At 33.6% G+C, this 20,644-nt stretch overlaps 1 protein-coding gene across 4 annotated transcripts in view; it reads right to left on the reverse strand.

Annotated features, from left to right (window-relative positions):
* The window catches only part of BLTP1 (bridge-like lipid transfer protein family member 1), a 207,206-nt gene that overhangs the window by 43,609 nt on the left and 142,953 nt on the right, over positions 1 to 20,644 (reverse strand). For all 4 annotated transcript variants that reach the window (XM_073804868.1, XM_033856712.2, XM_033856714.2 and 1 more), the window contains 7 exons: positions 17,425 to 17,669; positions 15,208 to 15,313; positions 9,368 to 9,465; positions 8,432 to 8,617; positions 7,276 to 7,444; positions 5,426 to 5,637; positions 4,125 to 4,323 (listed from right to left, as the gene is read on the reverse strand). In XM_073804868.1, the coding sequence (XP_073660969.1) occupies positions 4,125 to 4,323; positions 5,426 to 5,637; positions 7,276 to 7,444; positions 8,432 to 8,617; positions 9,368 to 9,465; positions 15,208 to 15,313; positions 17,425 to 17,669 (1,215 nt within the window). The remainder of the gene's footprint in view (positions 1 to 4,124; positions 4,324 to 5,425; positions 5,638 to 7,275; positions 7,445 to 8,431; positions 8,618 to 9,367; positions 9,466 to 15,207; positions 15,314 to 17,424; positions 17,670 to 20,644) is intronic.

Genomic DNA, 20,644 nt, shown 5'->3' on the forward strand with positions numbered 1-20,644 from the left:
TATAAATGACAATTTCTATTATGTATTTTTTAAGATGTGCCAATAACTTTAAAATCTAAATTATATTTTTGAACCATATGGTACTTGTGCCTCACATACAAATTATAAAAAAGAATTAGATCTTGTTTGGGGGTAAAAGATTGCCTAATTCACCTTTAATGTCATAGTTATAAATCAGAGCAAAAAAAACCTAGACTACCCTTTCAAATCTTAAGACTGCTAGAATGAAAAGAAAAGCTTCTGAAATTGGAGTAATAAAACTACGGCCAAATGAAAGTAAGAAACAGTAAATTTAAAAAGGGTAGAAAACATCAGGGACTTCCAATCCCAAGAAGTGCTAGAGAATTTTTGAATATTAAGCTAAAAGAAGATTATATAAATTCATAGAATACAGAGGTATGATGAATTAATAAGGAACATTAAAATTCTTAGGAGTAGATCTGAATCCTGAAAGTGAGAAGTAGGAAACCAACTGGGCTCTTTCCCATTGTACCTGTCATCTCTGAGTTGGACCAACCAGAATCCAGGATGGCAGTATTCCTGCTGTGACAACCAAATGCTGCTACCCAGGTGTTAGCAGAAAGCTTGGAATTTTTCAAACTTCTAACGGTTTAGTTTTTCTAAATACATGTTAAAGAAAAGCGTCTAATCTTTACTATTTAAGGGGTCCATGGAACCCTTCCTATAGATTGTCATAATTTTTATTGCACTTCCCCCCAAAATATTATCACCTAGAGAGGAAATTACACCACGCTTTTTTTTTTTTTTTTTTGGCCACGCCACTTGGCTTGCAGTCTTAATTCCCCAACCAGGGATAAAACCTGGGCCCCGCCAGTGAAAGCGCCAAGTCCTAACCACTGGACCACCAGGGAATTACCGACACAGGGCCATCTTTTTTCTAGGGCATGATTTTTTTTTTTTTTTAACATCTTTACTAGAGTATAATTGCTTTACAATGTTGTGTTAGTTTCTGCTGTATAACAAAGTAAATCAGCTATACGTATACCTATATCCCCATATCTCCTCCCTCTTGCGTCTCCCTCCCACCCTCCCTATCCCACCCCGCTAGGTGGTCACAAAGCACCCAGCTGATCTCCCTGTGCTATGCGGCTGCTTCCCACCAGCTACCTATTTTACATTTGGTAGTGTATGTATGTCCATGCCACTCTCTTTGTCACAGCTTACCCTTCCCCCTCCCCGTGTCCTCAAGTCCGTTCTCTACATCTGTGTCTTTATTCCTGTCCTGCTCCTAGGTTCGTCAGAGCCATTTTTTTTTTTTTAGATTCCATATATATGTGTTAGCATACCGTATTTGTTTTTCTCTTTCTGACCTACTTCACCCTGTATGACAGACTCTAGGTCCATCCACCTCACTACAAATACCTCAATTTCATTTCTTTTAATGGCTAATATTCCACTGTATATATATGCCACATATTCTTTATCCATTCATCTGTCAGTGGACACTTAGGTTGCTTCCATGTCCTGGCTATTGTAAATAGAGCTGCAATGAACATTGTGGTACATGACTCTTCTGGAATTATGGTTTTCTCAGGGTATATGCCCAGTGGTGGGATTGCTGGGTCGTATGGTAGTTCTATTTTTAGTTTTTTAAGGAACTTCCATATTGTTCTCCATAGTGGCTGTATCAATTTACATTTCCACCAACAGTGCAAGAGGGTTCCCTTTTCTCCACACCCTCTCCAGCATTTATCGTTTGTAGATTTTTTTGATGCTGGCCATTCTGACTGGTGTGAGGTGATTCCTCGTTGTAGTTTTGATTTGCATTTCTCTAATGATTGTGATGTTGAGCATCCGTTCATGTGTTTGTTGGCAATCGGTATATCTTCTTCGGAGAAATGTCTATTTAGGTCTTCTGCCCATTTTTAGATTAGGTTGTTTGTTTTTTTGATATTGAGCTGCATGAGCTGCCTGTACATTTTGGAGATTAATCCTTTGTCAGTTTATTCGTTTGCAAATATTTTCTCCCATTCTGAGGGTTGTCTTTTCGTCTTGTTTATGCTTTCCTTTGCTGTGCAAAAGCTTTTAAGTTTCATTAGGCCCCATTTGTTTATTTTCATTTTTATTTCCATTTCTCAAGGAGGTGGGTCTAAAAGGATCTTGCTGTGATTTATGTCATGGAGTGTTCTGCCTATGTTTTCCTCTAAGAGTTTGATAGTGTCTGGCCTTACATTCAGGTCTTTAATCCATTTTGAGTTTATTTTTGTGTATGGTGTTGGGAGTGTTCTAATTTCATTCTTTTACATGTAGCTGTCCAGTTTTCTCAGCACCACTTATTGAAGAAGCTGTCTTTTCTCCACTGTATATTCTTGCCTCCTTTATCAAACATAAGGTGACCATACGTGCGTGGGTTTATATCTGGGCTTTCTATCCTGTTCCATTGATCTACATTTCTGTTTCTGTAGGGCATGATTTTTAAATGATCTGTGAAAAAAAATCCTAAGGCATAATCCTACTTTTCCTTATTTCTCTGCCCTAAACTCTTTTTTTAAAAAAATTGTCAGTTATATCCAAGTATACTTACTCCTAATAAAAACTACACTAATAAAAACTACAAAATAGTAAACTAATTGGTGAATCTGTAATTTGGAATTCTTTTATGTCAGCAAAACAACTACTCTACTCATCTCATTTGCCACTCTCCCAAAACACCAAACAATAAGCATGTTACAAAAACAAGTCATTTGATACCCTCCAAAACCCCTAATAAATTATGATTATCACAATTATCAGCATGTTAGTGTTCTACTTTGCTGGTATAATATCCACTGAGGTGCTGAGTTATTGTTTATATTTTTTAGTATGTGTTTTTGACTTTGAGTCAGAGGCATATTTCTTATGCATTTTCCCTTTGTTTAAACTGCTAAGGAAATGGTATCCTTCCTTGCTTCCAAATATATTCTATCCAGTATGACTATAATGATGGCAAAATGTCATCTTAATAAAAATCAATAGGTTTAAATTTATTTTAAGGAAAAAAACACACAAACAGAAGACAGTTATGGTGACTTTTTAAAACATATATAAGAACCATGTAAAATGATTACTTGTAAAAATTTCTGATGAAGGCTAATTTTGGTCTTTTGGGTATTAGGCATGAGTATTTTGATATCAAGTCTTCTTAATAACCTGAAGTATTTCAAAGAAATCCTAGTATTTTACCTATGAATTATCTAAATGCAAAGCATTCAAAACCAAAAAATTTTACCTAAAATTTTAGCCGATATTAAATGCTAAAACTTCAATTTTTGATATAAAAACACTCGAAAGTTCTCCCAATACTCAAAGAAAACCCAGAACTGGAAAGAAGATTTTCTTCCAGTGAAGAGAGGAAAAAATTGCTAAATAATGGCATACCGCCTTCTGAAAAGTAATTAATTTTGTTTTACAGATTAGCTGAGGAATTTTAGTCCACAACCTTTAATTCTTCAAATATAATTTTTCTTCATTATTAAGATTAATGATAACACAACATTGTAAAGCAACTATACTCCAATAAAAATTAATTAAAAATAGATTAATGATGCTTTATCAACTCTGCTGTAATATTTAAAATAAAAATAAATCCCTGTACCTTCAAAATAGCATATAAACACAGCTTTAGGTATTCACAACCAGAGGAATAACTAAAGCTGTGTTTAATGGGGCATAATAGAATCAGAGGAATTCACACAAATTATACTCTGTAAACTACATTGTGGACTTATTTATGGCTGGAATCCCTGCTCCCGGTTATCCTGTATTATGTTATAGGATGAACTGGATCTTACACATTTACCACTTTGTTTCAAGATCCCCACAGAACAAAGACACTTTGCCTGGTCATTAATGAATCAATTACAGGAAAAATCAGGGAGTGAGCAAACGTTCAAATGTTGTACCATCAAAAAGAATACCTAGTTGGTTTACTTACCCAAACAACTGAAAGCTGCAGTTTTTCACAAATATGTTCTGATATGTTTAATTAGAAATAGGCTTTATGTCATAAAGTCCAATAACATTCCTCTATATGAACATCCTTCAGTTTTACTTATGAAGACACTGGGGTTACTTTTTAATTTAAAAAAATTCAAAACCTCATACAGAAAATAAAAGATACTCACAGGCATTCATCACTAGGTCCCCACGAATTTCTGGTTTCCAGTCATCCCATGATGTCTCAAAGCCATCAGCAAAACGGATACAAAAGTTTTTGAAATGCCCTTTACTAACTAGAGATTCTGAAGAACAAGCAGTGATGAGAGTACTTTCAATGGTCAGTACTAAAGCAGAACCAGTGTCAAGGTCTCCAGTGTGATTAGACTGCAAAATATATTAAAGAAATGAGACAAAAGGTGACAACTTTTAAAATTTGGAAACCTCACAGGATTCATAAGATCAAACATCTAGAAAGGGTCAACCCTAGAGAGCTTCATTAAAAAGCAGTTTAGAAAGATGCCTACTTTTAAAATTAAATTGCTCATGTGAAATGCATTGCCATGTGCATTTTTTTAAACTAAACTTGCAAAAGGCTAAATATCTGTTCTTTTTATCTCAAGCCTTTTCGTTTGTGGGGAACATTTTCATTTTGACAACCATCCCTGGTGTGTAAGGCCTTCCTGAGCTCTGTCCATCATGTCATTAAAATATTATCATTTTTGAACTCCTGAAGCACAAACATACCACGTTGCCAATCCTCAACTCAGAGTTTTTCTTAACACTGTTTTGCCAAACAAAATACTTAAAGATAAATTCATTCAACAACTGGTTACAGGTTAAGGTATATTATAACAGTAAAATGTAGACCTCTGTGTTTGTTATAACTGTAACTTCTTAGCCTAACAGGGGGTTCACAGCCTTTTCCCTCACACACATGTGCATACAAATATGTATTCCTGAGAACTGGTCCTAAATCACAAAGAGTAAATTTTTGCTTTATCCAGTACACATAACTTGGAAGTTTTGTTACCATTAAATATTATAGTTTAAAAGAATTTTGAAATTCCCTACCCCGTTTTAGATAAAGTTATTAAACATTATTATATAGCACCCTTAAATATCCTTTGTTTCTATTTTATTATCAAGTGTATGCCAAAGATGTCTTGGCTAAATACAAAACAAATAAAAAATTTTGAAAACTAAGCTGCTTATTTTCCAAGGTAAAAATTAAGATTTATTAGATGGGTGTCAATCTCATTACTATTATGAGGCATATCAGAATGCTTCAGAGAAAAGTCTCATGAAATTGATATTTAATACACTGTGGATAAATAACGGTTGAAGGAGTTCAATCTTAATTGCTATCTACTAAACTCAAATTATAAACTGTTATCCTGAAAAGCTTATTGTTATACTCTATATACATAAAAATGGTTTCTAGAAATGTCTGGCTCTTAATGTTGGACTGTGATTCGATTTTTTATACCTGTGCAGTATTTGTGATAGGCAGGCAAATTCCCAGATCATTCACAGTGAGCTGGAGGAAGAGAGTCCCAAACGCCTGGGCTGACGTTTGCTGGATACCAGGCAACATATCTACCACTTCCTTTGTAGCCATATGAATATCTTTATGTAAAGCCATTCGTTGTTCATTCCAATTGTCATAGGCAGCCTTATAATTCAGCCAAAACAGCACAGCTTTTGATAATTAAGACAGGGCAGAAGGAAAATTAAAATAAAAACTGTAAAGCTATATGGCAAGTAAACCTCTAGAGCTGCAAAATCCTGTTGATTAATAAAAATTACTCCCAGAAAATTGTAGCATTAGCATTTGAAAGGATCTAAGAGGATACAGTCAACTTGAGAAATGAAAAAAGCAGAAAGCAGGCGACTGCAAAGTGGCAGAAGAAGAAAATCCAGGTCCATTCATTCATTCAATGAATTAGTTGTGAAATGCCTACTATATATGCTAGGCATTGGCATGGAATAACAAACGAAAACACACATGGACCCTGACCATATACAGCTTTCTGTTGCAACAGTTAAAAATTCTTGAAGGAGAGGTACGTAATACTGGGAGTATACATTAATAAAGTGTGATTTAGAGAGAGAAGTCGAAGACATTTGAGTTTGTAACAAGAATTGAAAACTTAAGGTAAACCATCATTTAATGCAGTATATACAAGGAGGAGTCTAAAGAGAGATAAAGATGAAGGGGCCAGAGAAGTAGAAGGAAAAGCAGGTGTTATGTCATGGACACAAAGAGTAGAAAGTACTTTAAGGAGTTGTTGAAAGTTGATCAAAAGTTGGTAAGATGAGAAATGAAAAAAAAAAAAAAAACGTGCACCAGATTTAGCAAAATAAAATGGTAAGGGCAGTTTTCTAACAAAATGTCTTATCACCAGCCAATGCCCACCACCGATTTAAATCTTTTATGGCTTCATAAATGGTTCTTCATTACTTCTAAAATACAATTCCTATTTGCCCAAGACACATTAATTAGATCCTATCTATCGTTCAGCCTTATTTCCCATTATTTTCTTTTATAAAAGTGGCTGCTGTATTTTCTTAGACCTCTGTGCTCATATATATTCATTCATGTTCTTTCTCACTTGGCAAATCTTTATTTAGTTCTTAACTACATGCCTGGGACTGTTCTGGGCCTTCAGATACAGAGGTAAATAGGACAAGCTTTCACTTCCTGTCTCCTTGGTGAACTCCTAACTCCAAGTTGAATCTGAAAATTTAGTTTCTCCTCTGAGAAGCACAGAGAAAGTGAGAGACACCCTCAGATATAAGGGGAAAAAAAAGAAGAGAGAGAGAGAGAGAGAGAGAGAGAGAGAGAGAGAGAGAGAGTGTGTGTGTGTGTGTGTGTGTGTGTGTGTGTGTGTGTGTGTGTGTGTGTGTGTGTATCTCTCTCTACTCTGTAGTCTACTTTGTTCTCTTTCCCACTGAACTGAGATCTCCTTGAGGGCAGAGATCCTGTTTTCCATATTTGTATTCCACTTCTAGACAGTTAACAATAAATGTTTATAGAATAAATGAATAAAGACAGTGCTAAGACAATTGGGTGCAATAGTTATCCAAGCCAAAAAATTTAAAATTCTGAATCAGACATTCCTATAGATCCATGTAAAAAGCAAATAACTTTAAAAAGTAAAGTAACTCCAAAAACTGATGGTAGTAAGCAAGAAACTTTTTTTGGATGCTCACATTTCAAATTTAAGAGACATTTAGCTGTCAAGCATTTAAACTGGTAAACTACAGATGATTTTTTCTAGCATTACCAAAACGTTTCTAAATCTAACAAGACAGTATTGATAGACTTCATCTTACCTCTATCAAAGGCCACAGGCTGTGCATAAACAATTGGTCTATTCAGGGTAATAAGCACGGCTTCCCTATCTGAAGAACCACTGATTTCTTCTCGCAGGGCATTTCTTAACCCAATTCTAGTTTTAAAATAGGCAACCTGATGAAAATCAGAACCAGCTTCCTCATAAACCTAAAATAAAATTAAAAGCTCAATAAAATCAAATAATGGAAAATATTTTAATTTAAAAAATTAGAAGTTTTAACACCATTAATGGTATTGTTCACTAAAAGAACTACAGTACATTTTTCTCTATTTGTCAATGATAAATTCCTGATACTCTGTACCATAAACACTTGAAATTAATATACAATATGGATGGGTATATAAGAAATAAATAGGAAGTCATACATAAAATTCATACAAAAGCTAGGATTAGGGCCATAGCCTCAATGGCAATATATTAAATGTTTCAAGATAATCAGATCCTCTCTCCTCTCGAACTGTGTTTCTATTTGAAAAAATTACTGTTTTTCTAGAGATGACATGAAATTTTTGTTCATTTATTCCCCCACATAATCTTTAATATAGCCACTCAGTTTTGAAAAGTGACTGGTATTCTTTTAATCTTCAAACTAAAGAAGGAAAAAGGTTAAATCTACATAATAATTTTTACCAAAAATAATAGTATAATTCCCTGATGAGCTGTGAAAGTTAATTTTTATACAACAGAAATCTGATTTACTGTTGTATATATACACATTTTTTTTAAAACTTTACATGTTTAATATTATAGCATGCAAAATTTGCCATTATCAAACAGGACAGCTAAGAAACTTAGTAACATTTTGAAGACTGACCAATGTTAGTACAAAGTGTTGAAATAAAAAATACTGTTTAACAAAATCAAGAGAAATTATAAACGAATATTTATGAAGATACTAGATTCAAGTTTCATGTGATTGCATTTGCACTGAACAATATACCACCAATATACTCAATGAAATACCAAGGTAAAATTATAAGGGCCTTCTTAAATGATTTTTTATTAGAATTTACAATCAGATTTTACGAACTTCAACTCAATACTTTTTAAAGTATAGTAATACTTAAAGTAGTTTAAATTGATGTGCAAAGTTTAAAAGCCAGAGTTTTAATATCAACATATTCAGCACTCACCTGATGTTTAACAATTTGTCCTAATGCCAGATTTAAATCCACTTGGCATTTACCAAACAGTTTCAGATAGCTGCTACTTCCTGGTGAAGCTTTGGTTTGAAGTCGGTTCGAAAGTTCCAGTTCAATCAGTCCAGTTTCAAATCTCACAGCTCTCATTGAGGGAGTTGTGGCCGTTACTTGAATACCCTAGCAGATTATATGTTTGGAGGAAAAAAAGAATCTTAAATCAACAATGTACACCCACACAAATGGAATCTTTCAATATATGATAAATAAAACAGCCATGTTTTTAAACACACATAGGATGCCTGATGAACTAATAAAACTGGCAACATCCTTTAATTTCTCATGTCAGTCAGAACTTTTTTAGCTATTAAATTTTATTCCAGTATTCTGTATTTAAAATATAGACTGTTCATGTGTTAAATACATTAATTACAAGTAAATAACTATTTGGTAAGAATGATTTTTATTTTTAAGAACACTAATATTGTAAATATTGGAAATAACGTTTCTATTAAGGTATTATTTTAACTGGACAACTGTACAAAATATTTCTTACAGAGTAATTTATAACAGCAATAATTAGAAAAAAAGTCAAAAGGTTCATCTGAAGGAAGTAGTTAAATTGTTACAACTGTATAATATATAGCACAGCTGTTCAAAAAGATAAAGTGGATCTAAATGTTCTGACATGGAAAGGTATTCAAGGTTTTTAAAAATGCAGAAATATATACATATATAAAAATACAAATAGGAAAACGTCCTAAAGGATATTCAATTGTTAAAGCTTCTTCTATGCACGGACAGGGTTATACTTCAGTTTTATTTTCTATTTGGCATACTCATATATCATATGGATTTTCTACAAGCATACATTAATTAAGTAGAAAAATACTTCTTAAAGAATCATTATTATATTATTATTTTTGTTACCTTAAACTGCAAGTTCAGGGAATAGAGTAGAATTTTAGGCTTATCTCCATCTGCTGTTCCATCATGTTCGTTCCAAAGAGGAATAGGTTGCTCTCCACCTGAAAGAGGTTAAATAATTGAAGGTTTGAGGCAATTTCTTTAAAAGGAAAATAATAACTACTTTGTGTGCTTAAAAACACACACACACACAACATTTTCTTTTTCCTGATCATTAACTCAATCTTTAACAGGGAACTTTAGCATGTCACATTTCACTGAGGCAGATATTATAAGATAGGGACAGTACTGCATATGTAGATATTTATTAAGAACATTTTATAAGAACTAGAACTAAGATCTCACAAGCTGCGTGGTACGGCCAGAAAAAAAAAAAAAGAACATTTTATAAGGACTAAATTAAGATATTATACGTATAATTACACCAAACATGATTATACACCTGAGAAAATATATTTGAGGGAAAAACAGTACAATGAAATAATTTCTTCAACCAAAAATGTGACCTTTGTCATTTATATTTGTGTGTCATAAACAAAAAAGAATGGAAGAAAAAATAAAGGTAGAGAAATAAAAAATAAGGTAATAATTAAGAGTGTGACAATAAACGTTTGGCCTATACATGAAAACAAAATACGGGCAGAGGACCCTGGGGATAAAGTTCCTATTAATAGACCATTTGTTGCCCAGGCATTGTGGCATTCAGGAAATAATGTTCTAATATTTTAAAATCCAACTTCTATCTCCACTTCTCCTCTCCTTATTGTAAAAACTTTTCTGTATGCTTACCTTTCAAATATTCTATCTTAAAATGATTCATCTTTTTCTATGTATATTGAATTTAGCATCATCCCAGGGAGCAAATATAAGTGGGATGGGAAGTTTTTTCCTAGTAGGTAATCAATTAATGTAATTCATCACATCAACAGGCTAAAGAAGAAAAATCACATTATCATATTACAGGATGCAGAAAAAGCATTTGACAAAAACCAACACCTATTGATAGTAAAGATTCTCAGTAAACTAGGAGCAGAGAACTTCCTCAACTCAATAGAGAATATCTACAAAAAACCTACAGCTAGTATGATCCTTAATGGTGAAAAGCTCTTAGTTTCCTCACTAAGATAAGGTACAAACCAAGGATGTCCACTCTTACCACTTCTTTTCAACATCATACAAGAAGTCCTAGCTAATGCAATACGACAAGAAAAGGGAAAAAAAAAGATATACAGATTGGGAAGGAAGAAATAAAACTGTCTCTGTTCACAAATGACCTGATCATCTATGTAGAAGTTCCTGGAACCAATAAGTGATTATAGCAAGACTGCAGGATACAAGGTTAATAATATAAAAAGGTCAGTCACTTTCCTATATACCAGCAATAAACAGTGGAATGTGAAATTAAAAACACAATACTATTTACATTAGCACCACAAAAAATAAGATACTTAAGTATAAATTAACAATATATATACAAGATCTACATGAAAAAACCTACAAAACTCTGATAATGTCAGTTCTTCCCAACTTGCTCTCTAGATTCAATGCAACCCCAGCCAAAATCCTACCAAGTTATTTTGTGGATATCGACAAACTCATTCTAAGGTGTACGTGAAGGGACAAAATACCCAGAATAGCCAATAAAATATTGAAGGAGAAGACCAAAACTAGAAGACTTAAACTACCTGACTTCAAAACTACAAGCTAATCCAGACAGTGTGGTACTTGTGAAATAACAGACAAAAAGATCAATGGAACAGAAGGGAGAGCCCAAAAATAGATCCACATAAATATAATCAACTAATCTTTGACAAATGAGCAAAGGCAATACAATTGAGCAAAAGCAATACAATGGAGCAAAGATACAGTCTTTTCAACATATGTTGCTAGAATACAAAAAAATACATGCAAAAAAATACATCTAGATATAGACCTTAAACCTGTCACAAAAATTAACTCATAATGGATCACAGGCCTAAAGGTAAAACACAAAACTACAAAAATCATATAAGATAACAAAGGAGAAAACCTTAATGACCTTCTGTATGACAATGACTTTTTGGATACAACACCAAAGGCATGATCCATGAAAGAAAGAATTGATAAATTAGACTTCTTAAAAATTTTTTATTTTAATTTTAATTTTTTTTTGGTCATACCACACAGAATGAGGGATCTTAGTCCCCCAACCAGGGATCAAACTTGCACCCCTTGCAGTGGAAGCATGGAGTCTTAACCACTGGACCACCAGGGAAGTCCCAAGCTAGACTTTATTAAAATGAAAAACTTCTGCTCTGAGAAGAGTGTTAAGAGAATAACAAGACAAGCCACAACTGGGAGAAAATATTTCCAAAAGATACATTTGTAAAGGACCGTTATCCAAAATATGCAAAGAGCTCTTAAACTCAACAATAAGAAAACAACCTGATTAAAAATGGGCCAAACATTTTAATAAACACCTCACCAAAGAAGATATACAGATGGCAAATAAGCACATGAAAAGGTGCTTCACATCATGTCATCAGGGAAATGCAAATTAAAACCACAGTAAGATACCACTGCACACCCATCAGAATATCCAAAATCTAGAACAGTGACAAACAACACAAAATGCTGGGGGGATGTGGAGCAAAAGGAACTTTCATTCATTTCTGGTGGGAATGCAAACTGGTACAGTCACTTTGGAAGACAGTTTGGCAGTTTCCTATAAAACTAAACATACTTTTATATGATCCATATGATCCAGCAATCTTGCACTTTGTCAGTTACCAAAAGGAGATGAAAACTTAGGTCCACACAGAAACCTGCATATGGATGTTTACAGCACCTTAATTCATAATGGCCAAAACCTCGAAGCAACCAAGGGAGGAATAAATAGGCAAAGAACAGAGGATTTTTAGGGCAGTGGAACTACTCTGTAGGATATTATAATGATGGATACACGTCATTATACATTTGTTCAAACCCACCGAATGTACAATGCCAAGAGTGAATCCTAATGTAAACTATGGGCTTTTGGTGATAATGGTGTGTCAATGTAGGTTTGTCAGTTGTAACAAACGTACCACTCTAATGGGGGACTTTGATAATGGGGGAGGCTATGCATGACTGAAGGCAGAGGGTATCTGGGAAATCTCTGTACCTTGCCCTCAATTTTGCCGTGAACCTAAAACTGCTCTAAAAAATAAAGTTGATTTTTAAAAAAGGCTATTTGTTTTGTTCATCTATCACTATCCTGAATATCTTTTACATAGTTTCAGAAAAAAAAATTTCTTTTAATTTAAAAGACAAGCTCTGCCTCTTACAAAATGTATTACATAATACTTTTAGTTTATAGAAATATCAGAGACACTATTAGTCACATTAAATCCACAGTTTCTACCTTGTTATGAATTAAATATAGACCTGGTCCAATTGTAAGAATGTAACCTCACTATATATATATTTCTCATTACATATAAATGGCTGTACATACTCAAAAATAGACCTCTTCGCTTTACTAAGTCAGTGCTTATCTACATCTTTCTGAAACCCAGGCAATCCATGGGCAATAAGATTATAAGAACTGATTCTTCAAAAAAGAATTTTCCTAACAAACTTGATGATGATTGTGAACATGAGTATTCCTATGCAATAGAAAATGTCCTAAAGCTAAATGTAACGTGAAGGAAAAGCATGAGGAAAAAGTTTAGGAAACAAATAAGGAAAATAATCATGAAGATTATGGGAGAGTAGGGAAGCAATATAGAGATGAGAATACTAAGAAATGTGGCTACAGGGATTCTAAGTATTCCCTCTCAATAATCTGTTACATTCTCTGGTTTTGAAAAAGATAAGGGGACATCTGTGCTCCATGAGGCCCTGGGACAGCTGGATGATATGTGATTTACATTTCAGCTATTTTCCTAGGGTTCATGCTGTCTCTACAGTCAGGAAGGAATGGTTCAGGGAGCAGATCTAGCCACTAAATGACTTTGGCATCATTATCTGATTTCTCTATTCTTCACAGTGATTAGCAAGTCTTCATGGTTAGAACATTAATTTCCAGTCTTCTTTTCCAGTTCATTATTCATAGACCTAGGGATACACTTTACTTATAACTCCTAACTGAATGTAATTCAAAGGTTAAGAAAAGCCTTTCTTTTTCATCAAAACCACTTTGACAGCTTACAGTACCAGACTAATACGAGGAACTCTATAATCCTAGCTTTTTACCGTAAGATACAAGATTAGTTAATGGAAAAGTCTGTTTGTTTTTTAGTTATACATATTCAGCAATAGCAGTCTTGAAAATACTCTTTAAAACTCATAAAAAATTACCAACTTGAAATATTCTTTACTTTCACATTATAGACAATGTTCTAATGTGATATCAACCAGGTAAATGGGCCACATTAAAACTTCTATATGGTCTCCAAGTAGAGACACCTTCAGTGGCAGAAGGGGCTTCTGCTATGTATTCATCCCTCCCTTAATGGTTTGTATTCAACCATTTTTAGAAAAATTCCAAGACTACCAATTGATCTGATTTTTATATTAACTTGTAAAATTCTATAGCTCTGCTAGGCTTCTTCAATGTGATCATTAAGTAGCTTCCTGACCTCAGATACAACCAGAACCAACCCACGAGAACCAGGAAAATCTCTTGCTCACACAGCTGCTACATAATTTAATTCCCTAATCCATGGTCTGTCCTCCTTCAGGGCCTTATCAAACACTGGTCCATAAGCTCTGCCTGAATCTTCTCTACTTCTCCTTTCTTGCCAAATGAGGCTTCACTTGTGAGGTTTTGAATATGACTTCCTCTGTGAAGCCTTTTCTGATTCCTTAGGCTACGTTAGCTTCTCCTTTGACACAGACATAGCACCTTCTTCTTGTCATTCAGAGAACTCATCACAAATATAGTGTACTATCTAGATACTTAATAAATTTGTAAAATGAATGAATTTATCCATCAACATGGAGGAATCTCCTCTCGATGCCAATTTATAGATGAGGCTTAACTATTATTTTAACATGATTATATGCATACTGAAATATTCAGCCTCAAGAACTGTTATACAGTCAACTTGTTTTCCACCCTAATGCCTCTTAATACTTTACCTTGTGAATTAAAAATCAATTAATTGTTTAAATCAAACATATATTTCTGGTTAAAATATAAAATAGTGATTAAGAAGCTCACTTATAATCTGATCTTGAGGAATAGCAAAAATATAATAAGGATTGCTATAGACAATTTACCATGTGGCCAGCATACTGTCACCATCTGATACAGATTAAAATCGAAATCTTAATACTGATCTAAATTTTGTTCCCAAATGATTAAGATTAGTTTAGTTAACAGACACACACTAAGCTTTTTCTTTTTGGAAGGGAAGCATAAGGGACCTTTGTTTAATTTATAAATTGTAAATGCATATATTACATATGACAAAAGTAATAAGCAAAACAATCTGTAGGTGAGAAAGCCATAAAAGGAATGCAGAGGGGCTTCCCTGGTGGCGCAGTGGTTGAGAGTCCGCCTGCCGATGCAGGAGACACGGGTTCGTGCTCCCGTCTGGGAAGATCCCACATGCCGCGGAGCGGCTGGGCCCATGGCCGCCGAGCCTGCGCGTCCGGAGCCTGTGCTCCGCAATGGGAGAGGCCACAACAGTGAGAGGCCCGCGTACCGCAAAAAAAAAAAAAAAAGAAAAGGAATGCAGAATTTTTAGGGAGTTACTCAACAATTTCATCTAAATGATAGGATCGATACTCATACCACTGGTACATGGACCATCATATAGCCAATGAGAATAAAAACCTGCTGTATGTTCTGCACTATAAGTATCAAATCATCTTACCAGAAACTTTTTGTATTACTTCATTAACTTCCTTCATGAACACTTTCTGTACAAATACCAAGTGGTTTAGAAGATCGGTTGTAAGATTATGTTCGAAGGAACCAACCTGCCAAACAAAATCAGAATACTAGATTAACATACTGACTATATTAGTTTAAAATACATCTCACATAAGTCATGCCAAACTCTGAGGAAAAACAATTAACTACATGCTATTTGAAATGAAAATACTGAAGAAGGGTTAAAAATACTCAGATTCCCCAATACTCTACTGGCCTGACATTGTTATGAGCCATTCCCCCCATATTTTAAAATAACAGTAGCCAATAAGGTATGAGAAATCTTTTGAAAATGAATGAAAATTATACTCTAGGTAACTTGCTGATTGCAAAATTGAAATTTTATGTAGAGTAATATTTATTTTTAATGACCACTGTTGTAGAGTTAGAAAGATGGACCAGTATAAGTGAAAGTAAATGTATTTACTCATTCAAATATTTATTGACCATCTGCATTAGGTGCTAAAGATACAGCTGTGAATAAAAATAACAAAATTATGGCTCTCATGAAGCTACATTTGAGCAAATTAGCAAATCAGATATACTAAAGTCAGCTTTACTATAATACATGTCCCATGATTAGTATAAAGCCCAAAATTTCTGGCAAGAATTAGTTAATAAATAGATTAAATAGAAAGCCGGCCCTAACTGGAGTTGAGTTTTATATTAACGATGAATTGAAACATCCTTATAAGTAAGGCAAATACTTCAACATTTGTCACTTTGATAGTGTCCACATTTTGATCAAAAGTTAACAGCAAAAGAGATGTAGCAGTCTCTTCTTAGTCTAAGTTTCACTGGGCACTTTTATTTTATATATAGTAGTATCAAATGGGCAAAGATGATTTTCACATGTGTCTATTTTAGGCCATAGTTAAATGGGCAACTCTCAGAGAGATGCAACTTTAGATTCTTTCGAATGTTTGTAATTAACTGCATTCTTAGTAAATCTGGGATGGCGTTCTGCCCCAATTACAAACTTTATACCTTTATAATAGCTAATATTAGTAAGGAACTATGCAATATACTGCATTTGATTTGTTTTATTTTCTGTCAAATGAACCATTAATAACAGTATTGCTAAACTACAGTCTGGAACACTTATTCTTCAGTGTAGAAAGCACAAATGAAATATGCTTTATAATCCACCTTTTAGTAAATAAATATTTGACTTCTAGCATCTTGTACACGAGAAGTTCTAGGACAAGCAGAGTCTAAAGAAGGTAAACCAGACTTAAATATATCCTACTTAGCTGTAATATTTCTAGAAAGACGCCAAAGAGCATTCTTATAGATCCTTCAGATTCTAGAGAATAAAATTTATAAAACAAAGAGTTGGTAAATTGATTTTTGATAAGGTTGCAATTGTTTCTGACAAACTGACAAAGCAAGCTGAGGGACGAGCACACTGTGTGACTCCTACATCTCTCATTTGATAGTTGGGAGACTTAGGGAAAGTTATTTAATCTCTCTAAATTTGATTTTCTACTATAACAAATTAGGATGATAACAAATGGCCTACTTACCACAAATCAAATGAAAACATATCCAAATGCTTTTTAAACTTGTGATAATTGTACAGATATAAAGGGAAAATATAATGATGGAATCATGTATGCTGGCTTTCAAATTCCCTTAGTAAAGAAACTAGTCTGTGAATCTGCTTGTAATTATTTTATCTCTGTATGACCTTTATATTGTTAGTAAGTATGTATACCTGGATGAATCATGTAACCTCTCTAACGGCTCAGTTTCTTTACTTGTAAAATGAGAATAAAATATCTACCTCAAAGGATTGATTTAAGGATTGTACAAGTCAATGAATATGAAGCACCTGACAAATGTTAGATACGCTTAGCGTTTTTATAATCAAATGAATCATGAAAATATTGTAGAGATGCATGTGAAACCCAATATAATAAATATGAATTCAAAGATGATTAAAACAAGAAAAAAAAGCATGTTTAAATAAAACTATAAGGAGAGAGACACATACAGATGTGTACGTAAACACACACACACACACACACACCAGAGTAAAAAATTCTGTAGGAATAAATGATTTGATGATTTTTTTTGATCACTACATACTTTGGTACAACTAAAATTTGAAGGCTCCTAAATTACAAAGAGTAAGAAAATTAAAAAGTGAACTTACTTCTGCCACACAACGTAGATAATTTCCCTGTAAATAGTACCCTTGTTTAGAAGGCAGTTCATCTATACTCCACACCTGGTCTGAATAACTATCATGCTCTTCCATTATATATTTCCCTGACATAGTAACAGGAGGAAGGTTAAGACTGGCAGAAGGAGGAATGGTTGACATATCCGTGGCAGAAACTTTTGAAGTAAAACGCAATCTGTGATTTGGCAGCTCAAATGTAAATCTGGTCTGTGCACCTGTAAGAAATAAGGAAAGTTACTGTTTGTTGTTCAGGTGCTCATTCACTCATTCATTCCTTACTTTGTTCAACAAATGTGTCTATTAAAAAAAGTATGCATTTTCCAAACCTATGTTGAAAGATATGAGAAGGATATTTTAAATTTGCTTATAAAATATTTCCCATCTTTAAATATATGTATGGTTACTATAAAGCATCAGCCAGTATTATTAAGCCAGCAAATATCATTTATTAAGCCTACTAGGTGCCCAGCATTGTGTTAGGTGCTAGAGAAACACCTGTAAATGTTCTCTTTATTTCACGTAAGGTAGAAAAGAAACTGCCTTTATTATGAAAGAGTTAAAACAAGAGAAATTAAAGTGTAAAACAAAACAAAACAACAGCAATCCGCACAGTGTTTCATTCACAGAGAATAGTTAGCAGTTGATAACTTGCCTCTTGATCCTGACTCAGTATGGAAGGAAACAGTGAAATTGTCAAACCAACTAAATTATACTCAATGAAAACATTCGTCGAGTATAAAATTTTACAAAACATGTATCTTTGACCTTAGCAATAATAATGGGACCATACTCCAAATAAGAATATGGTCTGAGTTTTAGTTTACTGTTGGTTCTAAACACTTAAATCAACAATTTGGCATGTAGTCGTTCAAACAATTATAAATACACAACCTGTACTATTTATTCAGGCTATATTTCTCCAACTATTTATTGAGGGCATTAAGGCGTAGCAGAAACCTTGTTAAAATCAAGATCTATTATTGCCTATTACATATACTGTCTAATGTATATGTGCATGTTCCTTTCCAACCAATCCAATCTACTGATACTGTTCTGTACATAAGCAATTCTCTCCACTCAAACATTAAACAGCCTATTTTGCCTACATTTAAAATTTATTATATATTCCTAGTATTCTCGATTGTGCCAGAAATAATTCTCTTTCTTCCACATACTAATTAAAGGGCACCTCCTATATGTCACATTCACTATATTCACTCACTATACAGTAACGTTTATACTTGGAATGAGTTATCCATAAACAGAAACACGCTCTCTCACCAACTGGTGCAACCGTGAAAGGCCAGATAGGTCACAACTGCTCTGATCTCCTCTTACTCACCAGGCAGAGTCATTGACTATGGCTTGCAGGCTGCAAGGGGTGCGGGCTGCCCTCCACAGTAGCTACCACTACTATTACTACCACCAACATTACCAAATAAAAACACAGACTGAAGTAATACTAGGCCTCAAGTCATCCCTTATCACTAGTATAGCCTTTTTTTTTTCCTACTGTTTTTGTCCCTTTCCTTTATTGCAAGGAGAATTATGGCTTGTTATCTGACTAGATATTTGACAATATGTTTTCTTTGCTCCTAAATATTCATATCTTCCTAGTTCCAAACTGACTATTTGGCTTTTGATCTGCTGCTTCTGTTGGCTCTTCTGTTTCATGGATGCCCTGAATAAACAGACAAGAAGAGCCATTTAGCCCAATACCTGAAGGCCCAACACTTCTGACTCTGCAAAATATGGAAATTCACTTTAAAGTGCTTCTGTTTCTGATAAGAAAAGATGTTCAGAAAAATTCCTCTCAATAAAGAAAACCTAAAATGCTAGAGGGCAGAAATAAATACATACACATACATACAAAAATACATACATGTATGTATGTATTCACATATATGTATATGTGTTTTTAAAATTATTAATGTAATTTATGTTAATATAATAAAGGAGAAAAAATATTTTAATTTCAACAGAAGCAGAAAAAAGTATCCAATAATAAGTATTTGCCAATCATTCATAGAAACTCTTAGCACACTAGGAATAAAAGTAACTTATCTTGACCTGATAAAAATAACCCAGCAAAAACCTACAGCAAACATCATATTCACTGGTGAAATATTAATTCCCTTAAAAAATATGAGTAAAACAAGGATGCCAACAGTACCCCTTTTACTGAACTTGGTAGTAGAGACATAGTAAGATAAGAAAAATAAAAAGGCATAAAGACTGGAAAGGAAGAAACAAAAGTATTATTTGCACATGGTATGAATATCTACTTAGGAAACTCCACAGAATCTTATTAGCAATAATAAAAATAGTTTAATATGATTGCTGAGTATAAGATTAACATCAAGTGCATTTGTACATACCACCACTGGTTTAAAATGCTATTTATAAAATATACCATTTGTAATAACAACAATAACATAAGGTGCCTAGGTATCTAAGTAAATAAACATATCTTGCAACAGATAAACAAAAACCTTAAGTTGAAAAATTTTAAACTTTATAGAAAAACACTGAAGATGATCTAAAGAAACAGAGAAATAGACATATGCAGGAATAAGAAGGTTAAATACTATGTCAGTTCTCAAAATCAATATTTTTAATTCTCCCCCAAGTAAATCTATAGATTCAACTCAATTTCTAAAATAATCCAAACAGGCTTTTTCAGGGAACTTGGCAAATTGATTCTAAAATGTATCTGAAGGAGCAAATAAACAAAAATAACCAGGACAACTTCTAAAGAAAGGAAAAGTCAAGTATCAGTATGACACTGGTGCAAACAGGCCACTGAGGCACAATAGAGATCTCTGAAATAGACCCCCATATGCATAAACACTTAACAGATGATAAAGTTGGATTATCTATCACTGAAAAAAAGAACAGATTAGTCAATAAATCATGCTGAGATAACTGGTTATGCATACTACTCCATACCAAACTGAAGAAAAAACCAGTCAATTCCTTACAGATTAGGAACTTAAATGTGAAAAGCAAAACTTCAAAATGTTTAACAGTAAATATGAGAGAATCTTCTCATGATCCTGGGAACAGAAGGATGATATAAAAATTTATATTTTTATGTCTTCTTCAAGACATAAAAATACACAATAAAACAAGGAAATATTAATTCAGTTACATTAAAATTAAGAGTATATGTTGATCAAAAGACCAAAAA

The sequence above is a fragment of the Tursiops truncatus genome, chromosome 5, assembly GCF_011762595.2.
Source record: "Tursiops truncatus isolate mTurTru1 chromosome 5, mTurTru1.mat.Y, whole genome shotgun sequence".
NCBI lineage: Eukaryota > Metazoa > Chordata > Mammalia > Artiodactyla > Delphinidae > Tursiops > Tursiops truncatus.